Raw genomic sequence first — 21,203 nt, forward strand, 5'->3', positions numbered from 1 at the left:
TATATATATATATATGCACATACATATATAATATTTAAATCAAAATAAAAACTGAAAAAAACAAAAACCTGTTTACACTTATTATGTACCTGAAATATCGGCCCGGCCAGCCTGCCTGACAGAGTGTTGCTCTTCTTGCCGTGAGGCATGATGGATGGAGGTCGTTTCATGACAGATTCTGTCACTCTCAGCAGAACCAATAAGATCTGCTCCCTACAGTCAAAAACAACAGAAACGACAGATAAACAGATGTGTATTCACTAGGACTTTCGAGGGTTGAATTAATTTGTACCATGTTTTCTGGTCCATAGTTTCGTGCATGACGAGGCTGCGGTAGATGTTCAGGACTCGCTTGCACATGTCAACATGCTCCTCTAAAAGGATCTTGATGTCATTAGCAGGTTCCAGCAGGAAAACGTTAGCAGAGTGGGTGATAAATACCTGAAAAACAAACAACAAATAAAAACAACATCAGATTATTGACAGAACAGTAGATTTAGGACCCTTAAATGAGAGAATCCTACTTGTAGTGTGGTTTGAGCTCCAGCATGAACACAATATTCCAGCATTTCACTCTCAATCTCTTTGTTCCTTCCCTGAAAAAAAGTAACAATACAGGCACCATTTCTGTAACTATTTTTGTGAATATTGTGATAAATTACAGGTTTCGGGAYGTTTACCTCGTCTTCTTTATCTCCAAGCTGAGAGCCTGAATCCAGGCTGGTGGTAGCAGCAGGTACAGGATAGGGTCCTTCATCGGGATCCTTCATAAACACGGGTTTGTCCTCCATGGAGATCCACTCCTGGTAAACACGGACCACTTTTCGCATCGCGGCAGCCTCACACATCGGAAGAAGAAATGCCTACACAGGTGGAAACAGAACTTGTTTACTGACAAACATTTTTAGCCATATTTTTTTTCTTGAGCATGATGAGATTTCTCCTTCACCTGTCTGAAGATCTCAATGATGAAGTTGACGCTGGTTCTGGAGTTGGTCAGGACTCTCCTCACCACCTCCATGTCTGTCAGCTGCTCTTCGTCCATGGAGCAGAGCGAGGAGGAGCTGGGTTCTCTCTCCGTCAGCGTGGAAGTGTTGGAGTGGCTTTGTTCCGGTTCTGCCCCTGGACCCCCGCAGGCGCCCAGACCACCTCCTGCTGGCCCCAAGGAGCTACCGCTTCCTTCCAGGTGACTTTCGGACCGAAGTCCTCCTCCTCCGCTGTCGTCGGAGCTGCCTGCAGACCGAGCAGCCAGTCCAGCTGCTGCTCGCTGGGTCGGTTGAGACAAAAAGGTATTGATTTTTTTGTATGTTTTAAAAACTTCTAGTTTAAACTAGGGCTGCACAATATATGAGATAGACGGTAGAAACGATATGAAGTTGGCCTACGGTACAAATTTACCCTCTACCGTCCTATCATCAGTTACGTCATCGCACCTGTGTCAACAKGGCAACGAGTGCAGAGACAACTGAGCAGGAGGAGTTGGTAAAGAGGAGAGAGAGAGAGAATAAATCCTCAAAATTTCCCCCTCCCACTGTAGAAATGTTAGGTCATGTTGCAGGACACGGGATCATTTCCTCCATCCCTCCCGCTGCACGTCGTGCAGAGCGAAGCTTTAACAACCAAAGTTTTTTCCCACCAAAGTTGTGGGAGACAAAAAAAACTTGTTTTTTATGCATTGTTACCCACAGAGATGATAAAAAAAGACGTGGATGTTCGTTCAGTCATAAATCCATCCAGCAGCAGAGGATAAGTTCAACAGGCAGAAGCTCATTGTATGGCAAGCAGATATTACATTTATTTGGCTTCACCACACTTACATTCCAGTTATCTGAAATAGTTTTATGACAGGACTATGTGCAGCTTAAGCTCCTTAAAGTCCTGTTGCCATAACATTTTAGGCAACTTAGAATTTTTTTTATGTCTAAGTGACTAATTTTACTTGAAGTACTGGTTATAACTAGGGATGCACTGATATGAAAATTTCAGCCGATATCGATATCTGATATAATTATTGCTATTTTGGGCGATAACCGATATTTACTGATATTACAGAAACACACTTGGGTCTTTTTTTTGATACCGTAAATAAACGACCAGACCTCTGACATGTCTCCCTACTTCAGTTATTCTTGGCTACGCAGCATCAACATAACTATCATGATCAAACAGATGCCACTCAACCAACCATCTCCACTCCCAAAACAGAAACTAAAGCTAAAACGTGGAAAATCAATATCGGATGTTAATATTGGCTCAGTTTTACATATCGGACCGWAACAGATATTCTAAAAAAATGACCAATATCGGCCGATACCGATATCAMTACCAATATATCGTGCATCCCTAGTTATAACATCTACATTATTTTGATATTGTTGAAAATTTGAGAAATGTTTTCATTTGTTGTTGAAACCGTTTTGCAATATATATAAAGCATTCTTCTGTACTTCTGTTATGTTCATTTGCAATACAGCAAAAATGCTGGGTTTGAGTATGATTAAAGTTTTCTGTAAAATAAAAGCTCTAAAAATTATATTATCTTTACTTTTTATGATAATTTTCTACGGCGATATATACCGTTACCATGAAGGGATTGAATTTATACCCTGATATGAATTTGAGGTCATACCACTCAGCCCTTTTAAACACAGTTATTCTTTAAAAAGATAAGGTGAGACCTGATGCATCTCAGTAATCCAGGTAAAAAAATCAAAAAGAAAAAAATTGTGTAGGTCTTCTGGACGGGTTCTTCTCTAATGAAAATTTTCGCCACTGGGACATCATGTTTAGAAAAGAAACTGAGACGTTTATTTTCTAAACATGATGTCCCAGTGGCTTTCAAACCCCAAAACACATTACGGCAAAGGCTGGTTCACCCCAAAGATCCGGTGCCCCGGCACAAACAGAGCAATGTTGTATATGCTGTTAAGTGCCAGGAGGACTGCGACCAGTTATACATCGGGGAAACAAAGCAACCACTGTTCAAAAGAATGTCCCAACACAGACGAGCTACATCTAATGGCCAGAACTCTGCAGTTTTCACTCATTTACAGGCCAGCGGTCACTCTTTCAGAGATGAGGATGTTCTCATTCTTGATAGAGAGGAACGTTGGTTTGAGAGAGGAGTAAAAGAAGCCATTTTTGTGAAGAAAGACCGTCCATCATTAAACAGAGGTGGAGGCCTCCGTTTTCAGTTGTCCCCCTCCTACAGCGCGGCCATTGCCAGTATTACTCCACCCCCTGTTAACAATAAGTGTTAATTAGGTGTCAATGTGATGTGAGTATCAGTCACATGGAGGCAGGGCTTAAAAGCCTGAATTTTGCCTGAAACTCTCAGACTGAAGAAGTCTCTTGGAGGAGAGACGAAACGTTTCATTAGAGAAGAACCCGTTCAGAAGACCTACACAATTTTTTTCTTTTTGATAAGGTGAGACCATTAAAACTGTGACACACCTGTATGTTTTTTGGGACATTTTCTCCTTCCGTTCCTGGGATGTGTGTTTGTGCGTTGGGCCGAGGCTCCAACCAGAAGGAAACCAGCCAGCGGATGAAGATGACTCGGGCCTGAAGGAAACTCTCTTTGGTGCAGAACTGAGGTTCACCAGCGTCCTGCTCTCGGCGCACCATGCTGTAGTACGGTTTAGGACGCATCGGAGGGACGTCTGTGGGGAAAAGACATTTGTTTGTTTTTTCACGCTAGATACACAAACAAACCATCTCATTACAGCTCCAGCAGGTTTTACAGCATCGTTGTAGAACTGACCTAAAATAGGGTTGTAAAGGCTTGTTTCCATGGCGAAGTTGGGAAATATGTGAGGAAGGTAGAACTTCCTAAAATGGCCAAAGAGGAAGTTGAAGCCACGTTCGTGGTTCTCTTTACATCGCCACTCTAGAGACTTTGCCTGGTCGGAAAACACACACACACGCACACACACACACACACACAAACCTTGTGTCATAAAGAGGGCAAACAAAATAGGAACAAGCGGAGAAGAGCCCCATTGTTTCAAGAGGAGAATGTTATCAGTGTGTGAATGCTTGCATGAGTGACTGAGTGACAGCAGCAAGCAAAGGAAATAGAAGCACAAAGTTTGTGCTAAAAAAAGAGGCAAAGTGCATTTTAAGCAGTTAATGACTCCAGAAAGGAATGTGCTTGATACTGCAGATTTAAACTTGAACCTGACGAGTAGCTTTGTTGAACCCGTGTGTTTAGTTTTAGTTGCATTAGTAAAGCACTGCAAGATTTTTGACAGTGTGGTGACGTTGCGTTAATCGTGTTAGTAAAAAAACGATGATAATACCTGGTTTACCATGTATTTCAGCAGAGCTTCCAGAAAAAAAGCAGTGAGATCTTCCTGGTTTTTGTCTCCTGATTGAGGAGCAACTAACGGTGTGATTTCTTCAGGAGTGACTTGAGCTGCAGAGGAAGAATCAGGACATCAGTTCAACGTTTGACACGGCACATTACTGCGTAACTACATAGTCACACTTGCTAAAGCTCCATGTCTGTGGGTGTTTTTGTTGAACTAACTCTCAGTCAGACTCAGCGGCGGGTTGATCAGAGTGTCCAGTGTCCGAGGGGACCCGTGACAGACCGGAGCAGGAAAACCAGGGATCAAACACGCAAACATGCAGAGCTGCTCGTGCTCTGCRTTGCTCTGCAGAGCCTGCATCCACAACAAAAACAAGCACACGCCTTCACGACGAATCTACAAAATACAAAGAAAAGGAAAAAAAGAAACAATTAAGTATCAGTTCAGATTAGGATTTAAAGCTGACACGTAAGAAAAAACATTAAAATAAAGTTAAATCGGTACCTTTAGGGAGTTTCCAGTGTGCAACAACTTCTTGAGAATTAACCCTGATAGAGAAACAAGTCAAACAGCCTGTTTTATTTATCCATGGATCAAATCAAATCTCATCACGGTTCAAACAACAAAATGATCCAGCATGCACAATGACAAATCCAGACACTGAAAACCTTTTTAAAATGGCTGTTTTTTCAACATTACATATATGAACTTCAAAATGAGCAGCAGAATTGATGAGGACGAGASGGGAAGTTACCGATGCTGTGGAACTGCCAACGGCTCTGGATTCTCTCTGGCAGAAGCTGAAGTATTTTCTAAATGACAAAAAAAAAAAAACATATTGTTACAACTGCCTTATAAGAGGTCCCTCACATTCTCGGTCAGGTTTATTACTCCAGCCTTGAATTATAAACGGACCTATTATTTTCATAACATTAGCACACTAAACAGGTCCTAATTCCCATTTAACTCGTGTTTTCCCAGAGCTGCTCAGAATTTTAAGAAGCGTAAAAGAGCAAACGGAGGTTACACAAACATCTGTTATCTTCTGCTTGGTACTCCACAGCACCACTGCCAAATGCCAGCAGTCTAAGAAAGTCTGGGATCCGTGCCAGCTGGTGTTACGGTCCTGCCCGAGACCACATACAGAAAGCCTGAGCTTGTGGAATCACAAGTACCTCAGTGATTTAGTCACTCTTTCCTGTAGCTGTAATGAATCCAAATAAACTTAAATGTTCAGTCCTAAAACAAAAAACATTAACCTTTAGGCTTCCACATAAACAAGATTTTAACTAAGCTAAATCTTGCTTTAAGCCATTTGATTCCAGAAGTGTAATGACAAAATAAAACCTTTTTTTTWAAAGTGTAAGGAGGTTCGTAAGTTTTTGTCACCTCAAAGATGAAGAGGATTGAGTCCAGCTCCTCCCTCTGAGACTTATGACCTGGAAAACACAAGAGCAGCTTSAAAACAGCCCAAAAACACACTTCCTGATGATGATTTATGATGTCTGTATACACACAGAAGCATCCTTGATTGAAAATAAACAGCTTTAGATTTCAAGCAACGATAAAAACGTACCTTTCTGCTTGAGGCTGACCTCAATGGTGACAAAGTTTTCAAAGAAGACATAGTAGATATGAGAATAGTACTGGTCAAAGAACTGCTTCAGATCTGGGGCCTCTGAATTTTCTGGAAAGAGGAAAAACCAACAAATAAACCTCAAACTAGATCAGAAACACATTAATGAAGAAAACACAAGGTTATAGTATTAAAATACTTGTATATCTTCCTTTTTTGACTGCTCTCTCTTGGCTAGTTTTGGTCCTAGATGATACAATGATTATTGCAAAGAATTCACGTTTCTCTCATTCTTACTCTGGGTTTTAGACACTATTCTCTAAAGAAAGTGTGGACATTTAGAGCAGCTTTCTGACACCGACATTACCCCCATTAAATCTGATTAAAACAATAGACTTCTGATAAGTTGTGCACTTTTGGTAAAGGTAAAAGAGGAATACAACATGTTTCCTTCACAGCAAGCAAGCACATGAAAGATTCTGTTTTATGTCAGATGCTCTTCCTGAGACAACCAGGGTTTTACCTGCAGCCTCAGGATTACAGGACACTGGCTGTGTCCCAAATCATGGGCTGGGTCCTCGTGAGCACGTAGCCCAGCTGGGTCGCATCCTTCCCAGTCTGGGTAGGCTGCATAAAACTGCTGTGAAATGTATTTACATGTCTTTTAACCGGAATAATAACTTCACAACTAAAACACTACACATAAATAAAAAAAAAACATTAATAATTTGGGTTTAGCTCTAGTATCAGTACCGAGGTTATAATAGTTTTGTTTTTGTCATTATAGTTTAGTTTTATTTCATTTAGACTTTTTTAAATTAGTTTTTACAGTGGATTTGCTAGTTTTTATTAGTTATTTCATTTTTATTGCTTAGTTTTAGTTTAGTTTAGTTTACATTAGTTCTAGTATTAGTTTTTATTATAGTTTGAATAAACTATTTGCCAATGCATCCTCCAGCTTGTGATGTTCCTGTGGTTAACTAAGAAACAGGTTTTTGGTCACTGGTTAATAGGGCTGTGTATTGGCAAGAATTTGGCAAAACGATACATAACATGACAGACGGGTCACGATACGATATATCCCGATATATTGCGATACTGTAAGCAAAGGTGATATATATTGCRATATATTGCGATTTTTTKGKYCMAAAAWTWWWWTWAAWWAAAAMCYYYTWMYKGRAAAAAAATGAAAAACCAAAGTTCATTGTCTCAGAAAATTCTATTACATAGACATACCTTAGCCTTCTGTAACGTGAAGGCTGACTAAAGTTGGAAAAAAGAGCACACGAGACACTTAATTTGGCTTAAAATACAGACATTCTGATAAATAAGTAACTGTTTGTAACMTTACCTCAGCTTAGAAGGCAGAAGGTGTCGGTCTTTTCTGCTCAGATTCAGCTATCGGAGCATGAAGCTAATGTTTACTCACAATGCTAATGCTACCCTTACTCTCTGGTGCCCAAGAGGTAGACGAGCCAAATGGCTGGCTCACTGCTGCCAACTAGTGGTCAGAGGCTGAACTACAACATAAAAATGAACGGCTGGCAGGAAAGTTGACATTTTAAAMCTTAATTACATATCGATACAGGGCTTTAGAATATCGATACAGTATCGGGAAATGAAATATCGTGATATTTCAGTGTATCGACATTTTCTTACACCCCTACTAGTTAAAGCAGTCCATTTAGCAACACCTTCCTAAAATAATTGTGTAACTCATTTTAGCAAACTAAGAGTGATTATTTTAGGATAATGACAATATTTTCYCCAACCTGGTGCTTGTTTTTCACATGAGCTATTGAAAGAAGCTAGCGTGTAAAGATAATCATAGTTAGCATCTTGTGTGAGCTTGATTCATGCAGTTTTTCCCTTGAGAAGTATTCCACCTATTTTATCACCTGTTTCCACTACAAGACACTTGCTTTGATTTTTCTCGCATCATATTCAAAGAAATCCCAAAGTGAACTTCGCCGCTTTCTCCCAACTTTAGCTGTCATTATTTAGCAGGCGATGCTGAACAGCAGTCTGTAAACAAGTGTTACGGCCCACAGCTAATGTGAAGCTACTTTATTAAAAAAAAGATCCACATGGCTCTAAATTAATTGACAAAAACTAAAACTAAGGATATTCTGTCTATAATTTCAGTTAGTTTTAGTTTTGTAAAAAGATCATACAGTTTTAGTTAGTTTTTTTTATTTTATTAGTTTTTATTTAATTTAGTTAACTAAAACGTTTATTTCAATTTCAGTTTTCATCATTTGGTTAGCTTTAGTTAACTATAATAACCCTGATCAGTACTTGTAGCTGCATTTTATTTAACATCGTATTGCAGCATGAATTTCATCAGCTAAGCTGCTAAACTTACATTTAAGAACAAATTCTTCAGTCCGTGATGAATTTCCAAACTATGCCTACATGGTAAAAAATAAAAAAATAAAAACTCCACYATCTTCGTTTTGTTGTTTAATTTGCTGTCGGCGCCATGAATGCTGGGATATACTCGGCTGGGAAGGATACCCGGATACATCCATGATTTTTGAGATTTTTTTCTCCACATTCCTCTGCCACATGAGGAGCAGCCTTCGAATTGGGACAGCGCTCGGCTCGGCACAGGGCAGTGACGTTTGCAGCAAAATAAATGAACACTTATGAGGAGGCAGCCCCATGAACTGAGACACAGCCAGTGACACTGACCACCAGGCTACWGCAGCACCCAGATGAGAAATAAAATAGGATTCCTCAAATATAATTTAAGTGATGCAATTTGAATCTGTCATTTTCATCCGTCAACATTTAAATGCATCTGCAGTAAGGAGGAAACTGCAATGTTGTGAAGAGAATCGATTTCTGACTTCTCATCACAGGAAGTACAGTTGAGAAATGTAACCTTCCTCCTGAGTTCTCCAAATTCACTTCAGCTCTGTGAAACTGCCACTGAAAAGGTACTCAGCAAACTGGGGCTCCAGGTACAGTTTAATGCAGAAACACRGGTTTATACTCATTTTCATTTTGGACATCGGCACGACTGACTCAACAGCTGGAAGACTTTGTAAAGGCACTGCTGTGATACAGGTCAAATCAGAGAAATTCATTAGTGTGTTCCACTCACACAGCTATGTGAATGCTCTCATTTAGAAGTGCCTCTGGGTTTGTTTAACGACAACAGAAAGGTGAACTCTGAGACCACCTGTACCTTGGTGGTTGTCCTTGTAAGGTCTCAGCTGGGACATTTATTTTCACCTTTGAACCTTACACCTTTAATCAACACGACTGCAAAATTTGACCCCTTTAAAGTGTTTTATTTCTAACAATAAAATGAAATTCCAATCCCACAATCTCAGCTGATACTTAAGAACAGTTTAATTATGTTTAGGCTGCTTAGGAAATTATCACGAGGGAGAAAATTGGAAATAAACATCTATTGTGTTTAAAACACAAGTTCCTAAACTGTTTTGAAGRTGAATCTGTTGCTGTTTTGCTCTCCAAGTTTTGTGTTCTTAATGATGTTTGTAGGATGCATTTTTCAGTGTGTGTGCGTGTCCCTGTGGTTGCTATCATAGTTTTGAGTTCCCGTAGAGCACATAAAGGGGGGCACACCCATTTCATGCAAACATACACAAAAACAGAGGAAGTGGAGCTACTGTACTGGTTGCTGAGAGGAAATACTCAAGGCTATTTCCCTCTCTCCACTCCTCAGCTGTTGGTGAAATGCTTGCACAAGCACTCACACACACCTCCATCACTTATTAATTCACGCTCACCCTCCCATTTCTCCACCAAATTCCAAACAGATGTTTGGTTAAATGGTTGGGAGGGGAAAAAAAAACACTTCTCACTCTTCAGGTTTTTGCACAGTTGGGAGGCACGCCCCTAAAGAAATCCCAGCAAACTGACTGAAAGCATGAGGCATCACAGTATTTTAAAGTCACTTTTCAACAGATCACAACACATTTCTCCTTTGGTTTAAGACCACAACAAAACAAACAAAACAGCAAAAATAAAAACATATAGTAAAGCTTGAGCTATATCACATGAATATTGTAATTGGTTTAACTATTCGATTTGATATTAATCTGATTTTGTACTGACAATGCAATTTCCTGTTCTAAATATGGTATATTTTTTTGCAACATTCAGGAATAAATGTGTCTACTCATATATAAAATAACAATAATAATCTTGTGGCTTCTACACTAATGATGCAAGTTTTTTCCAACCATGAGCACGTCCACAGCTGCTGTTTTTTCTCATCTTTTATAAGTCCAAATATAATAATAGGAGCATTAACGTCAATGATTTCTTTCCATGTGTTTTTGGACGGATATCTYTGTAAGGAACGTGAGTCTGCTATGACCAGAATAATCCAGCATCTGGCAGAGTGTGACAAGTCCTTTATGATTTTTGAAATTGCACAGTGTAAGTTGGTCTGTAAACTGTGATGGTAATGTGGTTTTGGGACAACCAAAATGCAAACATCAAACCAGGGATGTTAAATTCAGCAAATATTATAACAATAAAAAATAAACTGCTTCTTCCTTTGGTGGTCACCGGTGCAAATATCCAGCAGTCAGTGTGTGGAGGGGCAGGGTACACCCTGAACAGGTCCATTGTAGGGTTCGAAAACAAAACAACAAATGCAAACATGGGGAGCAAAGCAGATGAAATGAAGCAAAAAGAAACAGCAACTAAAGTAGGATCTGACAAACTGGTTTTAAAACAGAAAGGGCTATTTAAATTGGGAGTGGCAGCCGCTAAAATAAGGAGCAGGTGAGGTTAGCGAGACGATGAATTGCAGCTGTGATGTTGCTGGGAAGTCAGGAGATGATGGCTAGTGGCAAAGGAAACCAAGCAAAACGGAAAACACTAAATCCATGGAAAATATCCAAGTACAACAAATAGAAACATAACTGAAAAACTTTGAAACATGAACAATATCCTCAAGCTCCGAACCAAAACCCAAAGAGCATGACAGTACCCCACCCCCTGCCCACTACTTTAAAGGTTACCCCCCACCTTCCCAAGTTCAAGAAGGTCCTCAAAAGACCCAACAGACTCTTAATCAGAACTTGTCTTTCTCAGTATTTTTTATGAAGTTGCACACACTGCAGGTGCAAAGTTGTATGTGATTTCTTCACACTGAACCTCGGCTGGGGTCAGCTGGAWCTTTGCGGAAATCTCTCTGCTGCATGCTTCCACCTCCCAGCCTGCAGTTCACATTCATCATATTCCACACATTTTTGGGGGATGGTGGAGTGTGAAATGAGCGCACACAATTCACTGAGACGAATGATGGCTGTGTGAGTGCAAACTTTGCTCACTGAAAGACTAATAACACACTTCCTAGACTCAAGGCACCGAGCGTTGTTTCATTTCTTTTGTCGGTCCGCGTCGGTTTCTTTTTGTTCCCTGTTTCCTGTCCACGAGTCGAGCCGTCAGAAGAACCTCTCAGACAGGTGCTGCGTTGCACTTTAACCTGAGGGCTCTTACTGTCAGCTGTCCCTGGTGCCTCGCCYGGTGATACTTCTAAAAGAAAGAGGAAACTGCTCCAGCAGCTCTGAAAAGATCTCGATATGAATGGTAAAAGTGCTGACTGGGTGGTTTTGCCCAACATTAGCTCTTATTTCACCTGCCACCTGACGCTTGCAACTCTTTGTCCATGTAAATCTATTAAGCAGGCATCTAAAAGCTCCCAGGAGCCATGTGACACAAAACAAACGCCCCTCTGTTCTTTTTAACCTGCAGCTCCTTGGGGAAATAAAATGAGGTAATGTTGCTCCGCTTACATGATATGTTTGCACGCCGATAACATCATAAACCTTCACTGTCTGATGGATAAACAAAGTGGGTTAGCTATCCCATATCTGCTTTTTTCTGCCCAGGAAAAAAAAAAAAACACTGTAAAGGTCTTGCAGCACCTGCCTTTTCAGCAGATCTAGCTCCTCATGTTCCCAGCTCAGGCCTGTCTTCATCTTTAGTGGCATTAAGATATCAAAGGATTACCCTCATAGCCTGCCGTATATTTAAAAAATCTCAGTCCAGGGAGAGTTTATTAAGGGCTTCCTATTTTCATTGGAGACCAGATGAGAGGAGACTTGACAGCTGCTTGGCATTGCGCCTTTCTGCCTCACCATCATCCTTCTCACTGACACAATGCTTGGCCGAGTGCGCTGTTGAGTCATCTCTTGACAGAGCCTTTGTTTCTGCCAACTTCCCATTTGTGCTTAATGTGTGGGTCGTCGTGTGATCCAGTGAAGGCACATGTAAACATGAGCTGCTATGTGGAAAAGCAGTGCTTGGATTTATTGTTCTCTTGGAAACACATTGAGCACAAAGGGGGAATAATTCTCTGTCATCCACATCATTTCTCTCTGTCATCCAAAACAAAAAGGAAAGCAGAAAGTGTATCTGGGTTGAATCTTTGAACAAAACAGTAAAAAGAATTAAATATATTCCTCGAACAATAAAACTTTTTCGATAGGGCATGTCTTGTTTTGTGTATGTCGTATTAAAGTCAACAAGGGTGTAGCAGATTCAGATTGGAAAGTGTTTTTTTTTTTTTTCCAAAGACAGATGTGTGTTAATCTGGGCTGGGTGGAGCTGATGTGAAAGCTGGAAAGCTCAAGGTGCCTTTCAATGTTTTACTAGAAGTTTAACAAGAAATCACCATCATTTAATGGTTGAAATGATGCTCTCTGACTCCCATGCACTTCGGCTGCACTGCGCTGTTCAGTTTACAGAGATGACACCGTGCCAGCAGAGAAAATAAAAACAAAACTGTAAATCTTCGGGCCAATGTGAACTTTATTGACTCCAGCTTCAATTTATCTGTATTAAGCTTTTATCAAAGAGAGAAAGACACCGACATCAGGAGCTCTGTGTCAGAAAATATTATAATCATCTGTTAATGTTGGYCGATGAATAAGAAAAGCCATCAAAGTGGAACTTCTTACCAGGGTGTCGCATCACAACAGCTTACACTAAAACGCTAACTCGCTCTGGATGAAAATACAGTATATTGTGTTTGCCATGCATCTGTTTTACATTTTCTTGTCTTCATTGAGTTGTGTTGCACAGCTACAAATATTTGTTTGGCATCAGTTTGATCACTCTTGAAATATGTTACAGTAGACACGATTCAGATTGGTCATACGATAACAGTTTCATCCATTCTGAATGAACATGCAAGTATAAAGCTTGAAACTAGAGAATTTGTATTTCATGTGAAGATGCAGTGTGAATGTTTGATGCTGAAATATGTTTTGCCTAATAGCTAAAAAAAAGGTTAAACTAGGTTAAAAAGGTAACTGAAATTAGCMCAAAGAAACAGAAAGAGCACTTTTCTGAATTAAGCAGTGAAAAGGTGAAATTAGCAAAAAAATAAAACTAAATTAAGGGGGGAATTTAGCTGAAAAAATTCTCAAATTACCTAAAAATACAGAAAACAGCTGAAATTACCAAAAAACCAAGCTGGAAAAAGCACAAAAAGGTTGAAATTAGCAGGAAAAAACCTTAAAAGTTTCTTAAAAAGCAAAAATTGGCATAAAAACTAGAAAGAGCACATTTGTTTAATTAAACAGCAAGAAGCTGAAATTATCATAGAAAGGTAAATTTAGCCCCAAAAAGCTCTAATTAGCTAAAATATAATACAGAAAACAGCTGAAATTACCAAAAAACCAAGCTGGAAAAAGCACAAAAAGGTTGAAATTAGCAGGAAAAAACATAAAAGATCAAAATTATAGCTAAAAAAGCAAAATAAAAGCTAAAATCAGCAAAACAGAAGCTGAATAAATATGAAATTAGCCCAAATAAGTTGAAAAAAAAACAGAGCCAGGACAAAGGGCAAAACGTACAGTAAAGATTTATGAACATTTTGAGTGGTTGAAAGGATGATGAAGACAGCATTAATTTCAATGAGAAAAACATGGCCGACATATCTCAAAAAAATATAGATTACTTCTTAGAAAGACTCACATYCCTTACAGATTCTAGAAGTAATAGCATGAATGTCCTGAAGAAGCCAAACATTTTGAGATATAAATTGTACAAATAGCACAAAAATTGCAGAACAAGACAGAAAAAGGTGACAGTTTCCAATGGTAAAAGTCAACTGTACAACATAATATGCCAATAAAAGTAAACAAGACAATTAAATGAAGCAAAGTGCACAGGTTGTGGAAAAAAAAGGATTTCCAACGGGCATGCAAATTACATTTTTTGATCATAAATGCTTTAACCCTCTCAGGCTTGAAATGTGTTCAACTTCCGAGTTTAGAAAGTCTTCCTGTTGTCAACACACAATTTCTCATCTCATCGTAAACGTCTTCAGTAAATAATGCCTCAGCCTTGTTTTTAAAATCGGGTAAAATCAAATAATCACGCCTATAAGCAAAGGCGTTAGAGAGTGTGGCATCTGTAAGTGATTATGTGGGAAATGTCTCACATAAACTGAAGCTCCAGAGCAGCACTACACTGCACCTAAAGGGAATTAAGCTGCGTATCAAAGCCCCTTCCATGCTGACCAGCCTCGTCACAACAGTTGGAAGCTTCTTCTGCTTGGCTGCTGAGCAAGCTCAAGCTGTGCATCACATGCAGAGATGGATGAGTGTCAGACCCGAGGAGTCCAGTCTGAGTTCTGTCAAGGAGCAACTGTTGATGTGCAGTACATCTGAGGTAGTACCTTGTAACATTCAGTTTTATGTTTTTCCTGGCAGCCAAAATAGATAACTCACAAAAATGAAGTGACGTAAAACACATCCTTTATGGTTCCGTTTAAGTCATCAATCTTTTCCTTTGACTCCAGCTTACAACTATTGAGCAAGAAACCGAACCTGATATTGCTCATGTCTGACGGTGTATTTTATTGCAGACGTATTTAGTGGAAAACGAATTGTTTGGTTTTGAAAGACAGTGCTTGTCGGATAAAATGGCCTCAATTTTGACATCTAAAATTAGTTGCTTTTAGACCTTCCTCCTTATCCCCGATCTGGTCTTTTTTTTTTTTTTTTGTTTGTTGTTTCTTTCTTTTTTTTCCACACTGCCAGTAGTGGCTGTTTGTTGTTCGTTTTACGGGTGTATTTAACTCGTGCTTCAGAAGGGATTATTTCTTGGCTCGATTGAGACTCTGCTGAGAATGATGCAAAAGGACAAGGCTGTGGGAAGTATGGGTGCAGAGGGTGCTGCAGCACCATCTAATGTACGCCAGAGGATGTGCGCGTGCAAAAATACAATTAAAAAAAATAAAAAGACAGACTTCATCGCAGCTGCATACGTTTAAACGCCAAGAAAAGTTTGATACAGCACTAGTATCGTATATCATAGCGCAAAAATGTGCAACTGCAGTTTTACAAATTATATTTGTCTAAAATGTTTGGCACATTTTTAATGTCTGTTTTCANAGAGAGAGAGAGAGAGAGAGAGAGAGAGAGAGAGAGAGAGAGAGCATGCACCACCAGTGTGTTTCATTACATGTTGTATGTGGTGTTGAGATATTCTTTATTTGGTTCTTTAGGATCATTAAATTCAGACACTCACCCAGACAGAGAGGATATGATTGGTTCATCCATAAATGGTCACTGGTTGACCCTAAAGTAAATATGTTATGTAGTAAAACAGAAAAAATGTGATTTAATTAATTCCTGCTTATGTTTGAAGCTTCACAAGCAGCACAGTAATAATCAGTCACGTCTGTGTGTGTGACAGGAATTTAAGGTGCTGATGGGACAGGAAGCAGACTCTGGCTCTCCGCTGACTCACGGCACCTGGCTGAGACCTGATGACATCTCTCTTTCATGTAATAATCCCCCCCCCCCCAACTTCAAAGTGAAAGTGGGGAATCCCACCTGAGACACACACATGTGCACAAGGATGAGTGGATGTGCATTTATCTTTCTTTTTGTTCTGCGGCAAACTGTGAGCTGATTATAACTGTCGTTTCCTTTCCTTCCTCGCCCCCCCTCCTCCAAAAAAAAAAAAAAAAACGTTCTTTGGATGTTAAACTCTTAAATGTAGGGATTAAAGAAAGTGTTTGGCAACATGATGGTCACATTATGTGAAACTTGAGAAATCCAACAACAAACCATTGTGGATGATTGGATGAAAGACTCTTCTGATACAAAACAAATGTGACTGAATAATATGCTGTAGACAAAAGAAAGATTTATTATTGTTTTAACACTGAGAGCTATTATGGTTGCAAATAATGAAGCAAAATAATTCAATTAAAATGTGACATTGCTGGTTTGTCTTTTAAATTCATGAATTTGCTTCATTCAGTCATGAGGCTGGTTTTTACTTGTAGCTCAGTTTGTAYAACAAAATCTTACTAAGATTTTGAAAAATCTGTTTAAAATCAACTCACTGTGTACTCTTTAAAGTACTTTTTCATCTTTTTCTATTCTGCACAACACATTGATCAAATGAAATGCAAACTTTGATTCAAGTTACTTTTGGAAAAAAAGATCAAAACATTTAATGTAATTAAATAAATAGCATTTAGCAATTACGCTTTCATAAAAAAGTTTACTCGTTCATTTTTCAAGGAATATTTACTGTAACAATATAATGGTTCTGTCTCTGTTTTTTTTTTTTTTTTTCAAAAAAAAAATCATTTGCAGTTTGAAACTGCTGCTTTGTTTTCTGACTGGAGCAGTAATATGATGTTATTACAAGGTTGACTTGTCTGCCTTCCAACTCAAACACCTCTTCATACATACATGTAAGTCAGAGATTATGAGACTCTAAGATTACTGTCGACCACATTAAAAGGGCAGTGTAGCCTACAATCTTAAGAAACTGCTGTCTGTAGTAAATGACCACACCAAACACAACTAAAAGTGAAAGGGAAACATAAAATACTGCCTTTCAAAAAGCTCATGAATCAGTCTTGGATTAAAAAAAAAACACTTAAATTTAGGTTGTCTCACTTTGATGGGTTATTTTTAGATGCACTGTTCAATGAAGAAGCTTGCTCGCATGAAGGCATACCACAAATCAAGTTCAGTTTCATTCAACTCATTACAATTCGTTTTGTTCCAAATGAATCTAGTTTCATGCTGTAAAACACTTATCAGCTTAATACAGTTAACTTTAAATCTATTTAAGGTTCATTTATTCCATTCAATGATACAAAACATGAAAATCCTGCTTGATGTCCAAATTAAAGGTCAACATTGAATTTGAAGGCCAAAATGTTGTATTAGTCAAACAGCTGGACATTGAATTGATAAGTTGTCAGAAAAAGAAAATGCTGTAACCTGGGACTTAAACTAACTTCATACATGTCAAGTTGTATGGATTGTTCATAAACTACATGGATTTTTTTACCCTATTTTGCATGCATACAGACATATAAAGAAATACGGATCAAAAAACCTCAGCTTCATATGAATCGATAAACGTCCGAAGGTGTTGACATGTACAGTATGTAATGTTTTATTCATTTTATCCAACTCTACCTACACACAGCTGAGTGTCATCTACATACGAAAAAAATGTTGTGCTGTTTAACAAGACAACTCAGTAGAAAAGGAACCAAACAAACATCCAAAGTCCTTACCAGAGCCAGAAACACAGAGAACCACTGTCCTCATGCAGTCCATGCAAGTGGCAAAGCCTACTGCTCAGATCATGAAGATATCATGATCTCACTGGCCTTTTACTGGTGCAGGTTTTTTAGACCTGCAGATGCTAAATCAACAAAATCTGATGATGTTCAAGTCCATATGATTGATCAAACTGGACTGGTTCCTGTTGTGAGATGAGCAGATGACTTTCCCAGCCTCCTGCCTTTCCTCGTGAACCATCTTTCATCTCTGCTTGAACCGCTGGTAGCCTCTTCCGAGGCTTTTCTTTTCAGATCCCATCCCTCTGGTTTTTAGTTTGACTGCAGCACCTGCCTGTCTGCTTCTGGAGCTTGGGCAACATTTGTTATCTTCAGCGCACACAGTTTTGACACAAAATGAGGCAGAAAAGACACCACAGAAGAATGAGCCAGCATCTATGCATCATCTGTCGGCTCTCAGCAGCAACCTGTCCTTACAAAGCTCATGAACAAGTGGAACACTGGTAAAAACGAAAAAAAAAGATTTTCAATTGTTTCTGAGCTATTTAAATAAAAAGATAATAAGTTATGGATGTAATACACCATATAACTTCTCTTTTGTGATTTTGTTTAATCTGTTGCAATGCAGAACAATGTTACCTGAACTGCAGTGGTCTCCTTTAGAAGACTGAAATCACAGCTGCTGTTTCAGAATCCTATATGGGACATCTGTGAACTAAACCTTACCATTTCATGTCTTTGATGCTGGTGGGGGGTAGAGACACAGGCCAGAAGGCCAGACTGCAAAAGGAGCTACTCAGGACAAGATGAAGCTATCGATGACACTGACTAATACTGGAAACTTGACTTTACTGAGACACGCAGCACTTGTACGCACGCCACGCCGAATCTGCATTTGAACTATTGCTGATCTGGAAAATAAAAACTTAATTCTAATCCCTTGTTTTGTAGACACTTTCAAAGAACAATTTTCAACCCCGTTTTAATGACATTTTGTTGTTACTTCAGGGTTATGACGCTCAAACAAACACACAAATCCTGTATGTGGTTTGCCCGAACTGTTTATTTCTGCCTACATGCAAAAGGAGATCAAACACAACCACAAGGGGAAAAACATGAGACATAAACAGATGTTGTAGCAACCACTGAAACAGTTAGAAATAATTTTGAATGGATAACTAGTCAGAAACTTACCCCAAATCATTCATGATTTGAGCAGAAAAGTTCAAATGGCCCTAAATGACCTGTTTGGGGCAACATTTCCATAAATGTGATTAAATGCATAATGCAACCACTCTCCTGGACAATGCAACCTCTTTTATCAAGACAAAAGACTCCCCTTTAAAGGTTGCCATAGAGAGACAAGACACCTAAGCCCAGGAACTTAGATGTCATCTGATTTCCTTCATGTGACTTCTGAACGGAAGGAGGCGGCGAGGCGATCTGTAAATGAATAGGAATGCTGAAGTAGTAGTAGTTTTTCGATGGGGTGCTGTGATTAACACTTGACAGCCTTTCTGTACAGAATCAAACAAAAACTAAAGCAAAGGAGAAAAAAACAAGTACAAAATAGTAAGAGCACAGATGGTATTTAGAATTAACTTTCTCCACAGTGAAGCCATCTCCACTCCTCTGTTCAAAGATCCCCACATTCATTGACATTCAGCAGTGAAGATTGCAGAGATGTCACTTAAATAAAGAAGTGGTTTCATTTTTTTACTAAAATAAACCGGGGCTGTTTTCATATTTGTTTTCTAATCATTTTCAAGGTGTTGACACTTCTACCAAAGAGTAGCCCTCTGACCTCATGAAGATTTTTTGTACCTCTGCTGTCAACACATAAAACCAAATGTGTTAGGCTGACCATCAATTCTAAATTGCCCCTTTTGTGACATGATAGGTCATCTCTATGCAGCACAGGGATTGAATGCTGCTAGGGATTAAGCAGGTATGGAGAATGGATGGATGTTTTTTCTTATTCTCAGTGTGTTGATTGTCCTATAATGTGATCATTATTTGTCAACTTTGCTTAGAAAATGGACAATAGCTCAAACAAATTTGAGCTTTTGAACAAATTAGATGATGCAGTTGTGCCATTTGTGTACCTAGATTAATACTGATTTTAACAAAAAGGAAGATACATATCCTTTACTTTTTTTAAAGCAGAACAATTAATTTTAACCTTCCTGCTGCCATTGGGTCAAAATGACCCACAGGGCCTCAGTTTTATGTGTGTGTAGGAACTAAAATTAATTCTAAACTAAACAATAAAGTTAATAGAAAAGACCTTGGTGAGAGTCACACAAAGGTTTGTGTTTTCATATGAGATGATGTTTAGCTTTTTGCTGTCTAGAAACTCTCCACTTTGATGTTTTAGTTTTTTTTTTTTTTTGAGAGAGATGAATACCCTTAGATGTTTTTGGATGTGCCACATAATTGTACAATACAATCTGATTGTTTGGCACCACAAACTGCAGAGTACTTAACCCTGGACTTAACCCATTCTGATTGATTTGGGCAGGTGCACACTTGTGTTATTTTTTATTTCAAGGATTATAAATGTCTTGGCTCTGTTTTGCAGTTTGCAAATGGGTGGGTACAGGACTTAAGGCCTAATCTTCTGGCATATTTGAGCTGGCAAACTGTGCAAAGTCAATCCCTGGATAGTATTTGAAATCAGACTTGTCTGTCAATCTGTCTTGCTCATTTTCATTTTTATGTTTATGAACCGATTTTCGGTACAGCTTTGGTGCATATGTATCAATACTGCCCTCACATCAGCATCTCTGCTTGGATAACTGTGATGTGAACATGAAAAAACAAATTCACTTCTCAAGACTGGTGCAGATCAATTGCCAGATCAATTTAAACTGAATACAATTTCAAATTTTCCAACAGCCACTTATTGTTAAGACCCTTCAAAATATTCTGACATTTAGATGAAAGATTGATGACCCCAGCTTTCACTTGTTGATCATATCTCAACTACGGAACACAGAAGTGTTCATAATGAAATAAATAAGTAGAATATTATAAAATAAGCATCTACATGAATAAATATTGTGATAATGTAATTGTGAAATAACTTAATGCATAGTATAAGTATAAGAAGCCATGGTGTGCCAGTTTGTAGCACTATTTACATATTCGATATACAAAAAAACATTATCATGAAAATGTTCACATTAATACAAAACATTATTTAAATTTGAAATTTTCCCCAATAAATTATTTTTGAGGCATTTTTATCTGATTCCAGCAGTTTTTATTCTGGAATGCTTTTTTCACAATGTAATCTTTTATTTCATAATGGTGTTTTCCCCAGTGGCTTATTTATTTCAAAATAATACTTCAGTGGAATGACTTAAACTGTCAATCAAGAGAAACAAGGTGGAGCCAATTGTTTAATTGTTTGTTACCTTTACCCAGTTAAAAGTAATCACATACTGATATTAAATTATGCCTAAAGTTGTAATGCTATGCATGAGGCTGYAGTAGCTCCAACTAAAGCTGCAGCCCAGATAAATGTAGCATAGCATGCAGCTGTGCCATGCTTTGTGGCCCTTGACCTAGCGAGTCATTGCTAGTTATGCAAGTTTGCAGTGAGCAGGTATTCAGGAAAACTAACTGATATGCAAGGATCAGCCAGTGGGTGTGCAGGACCAACCCTGTGACGATAATTGAAAGTTAAAGTCATTCTGCTAAAAAGTGTCATTATGAAATAAAAAAGCCATTGGGAAAAACACCCTTGTGA

At 38.7% G+C, this 21,203-nt stretch overlaps 1 protein-coding gene across 6 annotated transcripts in view; it reads right to left on the reverse strand.

The window, feature by feature from the left end:
- ralgapa1 (Ral GTPase activating protein catalytic subunit alpha 1) overlaps positions 1 to 6,013 on the reverse strand; it is a 64,480-nt gene extending 58,467 nt beyond the window's left edge. For 2 of the 6 annotated variants that reach the window (XM_014022371.1, XM_014022370.1), the window contains exons 1-11: positions 5,068 to 5,110; positions 4,818 to 4,861; positions 4,532 to 4,709; positions 4,302 to 4,417; positions 3,764 to 3,902; positions 3,454 to 3,662; positions 950 to 1,267; positions 681 to 863; positions 525 to 596; positions 293 to 441; positions 90 to 213 (exon numbers count right to left, since the gene is read on the reverse strand). In XM_014022371.1, the coding sequence (XP_013877825.1) occupies positions 90 to 213; positions 293 to 441; positions 525 to 596; positions 681 to 863; positions 950 to 1,267; positions 3,454 to 3,662; positions 3,764 to 3,902; positions 4,302 to 4,417; positions 4,532 to 4,673 (1,452 nt within the window). In that variant the 5' untranslated portion in view covers positions 4,674 to 4,709; positions 4,818 to 4,861; positions 5,068 to 5,110. Of the gene's footprint in view, positions 1 to 89; positions 214 to 292; positions 442 to 524; positions 864 to 949; positions 1,268 to 3,453; positions 3,663 to 3,763; positions 3,903 to 4,301; positions 4,418 to 4,531; positions 4,710 to 4,817; positions 4,862 to 5,067; positions 5,126 to 5,702; positions 5,753 to 5,889 lie in introns of those variants that run through there. The other 4 variants (XM_014022372.1, XM_014022373.1, XM_014022375.1 and 1 more) reach the window with 4 other exon arrangements.
- Between the last annotated feature and the right edge of the window lie 15,190 nt (positions 6,014 to 21,203).

The sequence above is a fragment of the Austrofundulus limnaeus genome, unplaced genomic scaffold (assembly GCF_001266775.1).
Source record: "Austrofundulus limnaeus strain Quisiro unplaced genomic scaffold, Austrofundulus_limnaeus-1.0 Scaffold327, whole genome shotgun sequence".
NCBI lineage: Eukaryota > Metazoa > Chordata > Actinopteri > Cyprinodontiformes > Rivulidae > Austrofundulus > Austrofundulus limnaeus.